Here is a 5778-nt window from a genome sequence, read left to right on the forward strand (position 1 = left end):
CCAACACAACTGGAAAAAAAATCCAAACTATGCTTTTATACTTATTCCATGGTGTCAGCCTCATTCCTAGCCACCTACCTTTCTCTGCATCTCTGAATGCTGCTATATACACACACAAACAAACAATTACGTCATGAATGTTCATTTAGGCTCCCAAGTTCAAGTAATAAAGTTCAAACTTGCATAGCATCTTGTGCCACTCAGCCATAAACAGTTACGATTGCATATTAGCTGGAGCAGCCATCTCTTTCAATTCAGCCAGTTTTGGCTGGCCACCATTTTTTAAATTTTTTTTTTTTTTTTTAAATCCTTGAGTCAGAATGTTTCCTAAGTCACCAGCCCTGAGGGATGCCACAGACTTCAAAATGAACCTCTTGCTGTTGTTAAGATACTCTTAAACCAGAAATTTAGAGTGTTGTCAAGAACAGTTTTAAAAATGTAATACTGTTTATTTTGCTTCAAAAACATTTCAGCATTCTAAACATACAAAAAAAAACAGAACGTTGCAAATTTGTTTAAGTACAGAGTGTTTTTGAACTTCAGTTGCTGCACTGGCTCTTCACTTAGTTGACGATGAAGAGATGTCTACAGTTTCAGTTTAAAAACTACCGCACTTAACTAAAAAAACCCATACACTTCTCATGCCAGCTGAACCCCCTTCCACAACTAAGAATGGCAGCAGAATGCTATTTCACTATATACAGAAAGACAACTTTAAGCTAAATGGACGCCCACTGTAGTGTAAATAGATCTACCCTCACAGTGCATGCTTTGGGCCATGGCACCCCGGGGAACGTACAGCCTTTCCAAGTAATCACTGCTCCTCTAAGGCATCATCACTCTAAGCATGTACCACAAGAATCTGTCTAGTTTTTACAAACTATAGATATGTACAGTTTATAACCCAGGATTTTCTAGCCAATAACCATATAGTAACACCACCTTACAAATTAAAAAAATGCTTGAAACATTTTTAAATGCTTTGTTACACCAACAGCAAAGTGCACAGAGTTAGGAGAACACTAGAGCGCCTTTTCATTTTAAAAATGTTTGGAAATATGTACAACTTTGATACAGTTTCAGGGTGCTCACTACACCCATGGCCACTTCATGTAAACCAGTTACAATTTCTAGAGCACTTTTAGAAACTACAACGCGATCGGAATCCAATTTTTTTTTTTAATTAAGCCTAATAAGGGCAAGAGACACCATCTCAAATAAGAGGTGCTTCATTTATGGTGTTTCCCCTACTCTATGGTATTCACATGGAGACAAGTATTGTACAGTTTTATTCATCATCATCATCTTCATCCTCCTCTTCTTCATCCTCCTCCTCCTCTTCGTCTTCTTCCTCTACCTTTTTCCGAGCAGCTTTGGTTGCTGCTCCCTTTGCGCCATCAAACTTTCCTTTAGACTTGTAGTCTGCAACATCCTGCAAAGTCAAGGGGATGTCTTAATTTGCTCTAAGCAGCAAACACACACAGCATTTGTACAGCAGCAGGTGCTAAGGTAAAGGGACTGGCCTTCCCCAGCTGCACCCCCAAGGGGACACGGCCAGCAAGGGAGTACACAGCTTTGCAGACACCTCAGCATGCTCATCAGTCACGGAGGTCTGGAACCCTGCACCATGGCTATTTCTCTGAGGAGGAGAAGAGAAGCCAGCCTCTCAAAGTTTCCTGATAATGGGACAAAGCTCCAGTAACAGCACAGCAGACCCTTTCTGAAGCAACACGAGCAGCCCCTGCTGCACATCACTGGGGAAAGCTCTCTCTCCTTGCTGAAATCTGCCTGTGGATCTCTATCCTGCTCTGCCCCAACCTGTGCAAAATTCAGCTGTAACTATGCTGGGGCCAACTGAGCTGGGCCTATGCTACAAAAGCACATCAACAAAAGAGCTGGTACAGAGGAGGCACAAGCGACAACTCTCCTTACCTTCTCGTACTTCTCCTTCAGTTTGGCTGCCTTATTATTGTAAGGCTGCTTTTCACCATCACTGAGGTTGTTCCACATTTCGCCCAGTTTCTTCGCTACATCCCCAATAGATATGCCAGGGTTTGTGGACTTGATCTTGGGGCGAAACTCTGAACAGAAGAGGAAGAAGCCAGACCTTGGGAAGAAACACCAGAGGACAGTCAGCGTTTGCAGCAGCACACCCAGGGAGCACCCCTTCCTCCATCCCTCCCCCACAACACTGCCACATGCATGAGCACACAGAGAAGAAACTTTTCTTTAACTTACAAAATCAAACACAAGCTTACACGTGTTTTGATTTTACTGAGGCGCAGACCTGCAGCCTCCTTCACTCAATGCTCTTTATTAACTAAGCATTTTGTATCCCCTCACCCAATTTCATCTTAGATACACAAGTCTCACTGTGACTCAGCCACTTGTGTCTTCCCATGAGACACATGGAGTGTCTTCCTATGAGACACTCCTACCACTAAGAGTACCAAGTACTGACAGTTTGTGTCAGTGCCCTACATGCGCAAGAGCACAAGCTGCCTAGAAGGTTTACAAGACAGTATCGCTACCAGTCCTGCTATACCAACACTGTGTCCCCCATCTACCTCCTTCCTGGAAATCCATGTTACACACAGGGTGTGAAAATGAACCAAAACACTTATGCATTTAATGTCTCAAAGTTACTTACGGTGGTCGTTTAGGGGCATTGGGGTCCTTCTTCTTCTTGCCACCCTTAGCTGGTCCATAGTCCTTCATTTCTCTATCATATCGTACCTTATCAGCCTTTGCCATTTCATCAAATTTAGCCTTTTCCTTGCTTGACATGGTCTAAAAAACCAAAACATGAGACACCAAACTTGTGATTACCCAACTGTTCAATAGCTGGCAAGCTTTATGTAAACAAGCCAACATATATCAACTCAATACGGGAGTTTCAGAATTTGTTTGTTTTTTTAACTGGGCTGCGCTGTACGGGAAATCACAGCCACCACAGACACTCTCAGCAACAAGGGAACAACAGGAACGAGACAAGCACAGTCAGAGTCCTCCTCTGGACACACACTTGGAAGGAAGTAGCTGCTGAAGGGTATTGCTTGGGAATGACTCTAGCAGAAGCATCTAACACAGATACATAAGGCTAAAATGTTTGGTTTAAATTGCTACAGGCTCCAGCAGCACTGACCAATGGCCAGGTCAGCTTGCCAAGAACAGCACACAGACCAAAACAGCACCGGCTCCCTTCATGTTCAGACACACACACATCATCCTAGCAGATACTGTAAGAAGTTATCCCTTCAGGAAGTCACAAATCAAAGTACCTTCCACCTCTCTGAGCACTTCTTGGAAAACTCTGCAAAGTTGACTGGAACCTCTGGGTTCTTTTTCTTATGTTCCTCACGGCACGTCTGCACAAAGAAGGCATAGGCAGACATCTTGCCCTTGGGCTTCTTCGGATCACCTTTAGCCATCTTGACTCTGTAGGGACAGAGGAAAAAATAACAAATAAATGATATTTAGATGAATGCACACACCGATGTATGCATACACATATGGTGTGCATATATTTATACACACACACACCCCCTCATCATCTTCTGGAATGATGTCCCATCAGAAACACACCCCTTTCTTTCCCCTAACATATCTTACCATCCACAATACAGAGACTTAAATTATTCTCCCTTGATACTTGGGTTGCAGACAAGCCAAGAGAAACCAGCCACTGGATTTAAGTGTTACATTAACATATATTTACATCATGTCCAAAGACTGGAGACAGACTATTAAATATACATACTTCTGCCTATTAAGCATTATATATGAACTAATATAAAGTATCTGTTTTAGTTGGCTACCACACTGGGGCTGGAGTGGCATGCACAGTGCCAGGCAGTGACTTAGCCCTTCAGGAGCTGGAGTGCATGTCTTAGCAGCTGCTGCCCAGGTAAGCAGGCAGGACAAATTAGTTGCCCCGAAAAAGTGCAGCAACCTTTTATATATAAAAAGAGCAGAAATACAGGCTGACTTTAACCACAATAGGACCCGTGGAGCTCTGCGAGGTGAGTTGTGCTCGCTCTTGCTCCACCAAGTGACACACGTTTGAGGCACAGTGGTCAGTGCAAAGATGCAGTCAGCAAGTTACCGAAACGACGGTGCTAACTTTTGGGCTCCATTTCTTTTCCTGCTTCCGTATTAAATTTTCCCCGCTTAATAAAAAATACCATAAGCCCGCAACAGTATTTTCTATTTACAGCTTCCAAGTCCCTTGAAAATTTAATTTTTATTAGCACAGCGTTAATATTTAATTGCACCCATTAACCCGCCAGGTGCAGCAGAAGTGCCCGTGAGCCGCCCTGCCCGCTCCGGCCGCTGCCGGGACAGCGCTGCCCCCGCGGGGGCGGAGAACGCGCGGTACCGGGGCCGGGACGCGGAGCCGGGGCGCTCCGAAGTTGGGGGCGAGCGGCCCGCGGCGGCCGGCCCGGCCCCGCTCCCCCCCGGCGGGCGGCGGGGGCGTCGGGGCCGGGGCGCGGGCGGGAGCCCCCCCCCCGGCCCCTGCCTAGCGCAGCGCTCTCTAACAAAGGCTCCCGTGCAGCCATTACCGCCGCCGCTACGCTCCTCCGCGCTGCCAGAAAAAGAGTGCGGGGAGCCCCGGGGCGGCCCCCCAGCGCCCGTCCGAGGACACGGGAAGGTGGGGGGAGAGGAGCCGGGGCGAAAGCGAAAGGTTTGAGCCCCCGGCGGGGCACCAGGAAGGAGATTTTCCTCGCCGCGACCCCCCTCCCCATCCCTGTGCCGCTCACACGTCTTTCTTCCCTTCGCCGGGGCTCTCCAGCGCCAGCCATATTAATGCCCACAGCACGGGCGGCGCGGCGCGGGGAAAAGGCGATGCGGGGCCCCGCCGAGGGCGCAGCCCCACCAGAGACACCTTCTCGGGCAGGGGAAGAGCGGCGGAGGCAGAAGCGAAGGGATCGGGGGAGTTTGGAGGTGGCGGCGGCGAGAAAAAAACTGCTTGGCCGGGACCGCCGGGCGCAGCGCGCAGGGTTTATCCCTGTCAGATGCTAAAGCGACAGCCATATTAATGCAGAATAAACAGCGGGCACGGCACTGCGCACGGCCGACAACTTTCCCACCGCCACCAGCCCCACCGAGCCCACCCTGGGAAAGGGGCACATAAAAGCCGAGGGCGCCGCGCGTTTTGCCGTGCGACATTAGGAGGCGGCAGAGAAAAATCCCTGCCCATGCGGGGGAGAAGAGGAGTTAGTCCCGGTGTAGTTGCTGCACCAGCCATATTACTCTCGGCGGCACGGGAGCCCGGCGCGGAGCTCCGGGGCTGCACCGGGGGCAGGTGGCCCCTCGGCGGCGGGGGGAGCTCCCGGCGGGGCAGGGCAGCACGGCGGGGGACAAACGCTGCGCCTCGCCCGCTGCCCACCGCCCCGCCAGCTGCGCGCAGCATCTGCCCCGGCACCGCCGATCCCCGCCAGAGGGGCGAAAGAAAGTTTTGGGTGAATTTCCCGATTTTTTTCTAATTAAAAAAAAAAAAAATCAAAAACTCGGAGGAAGGAAGAAATAGAACGCAACATTAAAAAAAAAAAAAAAGGAGAAAAAAACAAAGCATGCTGGGGCAGGCAGGACAGAGGGATGAAGGCGCGGGGGCAGGGCGGGGAGGGGGCAGCCGCCCCCCGAAAAGTTGCGGCGGGGCTGCACGTACCTGTATTGTTCGCGGTAGTGTGGACAGGAGCGGAGCGCAGGGCACGACGCGGGGCTCGGCGCGGCTCAGCCTCGCGTTGGCTGCCTACGAGAGCGGCCTGATTGGCTGCG

The 5778-nt window shown here is 49.7% G+C and overlaps 1 protein-coding gene across 1 annotated transcript; it reads right to left on the minus strand.

Annotated features, from left to right (window-relative positions):
• Positions 1 to 428: 428 nt before the first annotated feature.
• HMGB3 (high mobility group box 3) lies at positions 429 to 5778 on the minus strand. Its single transcript, XM_041485095.1, has 5 exons — positions 5669 to 5778; positions 3282 to 3438; positions 2651 to 2790; positions 1933 to 2107; positions 429 to 1432 (listed from the first exon to the last, which is right to left on the minus strand). The coding sequence occupies exons 2-5, from the start codon at positions 3429 to 3431 to the stop codon at positions 1289 to 1291; spliced, it is 609 nt and encodes a 202-aa protein (XP_041341029.1). The 5' UTR covers positions 3432 to 3438; positions 5669 to 5778; the 3' UTR covers positions 429 to 1288.

Source organism: Pyrgilauda ruficollis, unplaced genomic scaffold (assembly GCF_017590135.1).
Source record: "Pyrgilauda ruficollis isolate IOZ18807 unplaced genomic scaffold, ASM1759013v1 scaffold7, whole genome shotgun sequence".
Classification (NCBI taxonomy): Eukaryota; Metazoa; Chordata; class Aves; order Passeriformes; family Passeridae; genus Pyrgilauda; species Pyrgilauda ruficollis.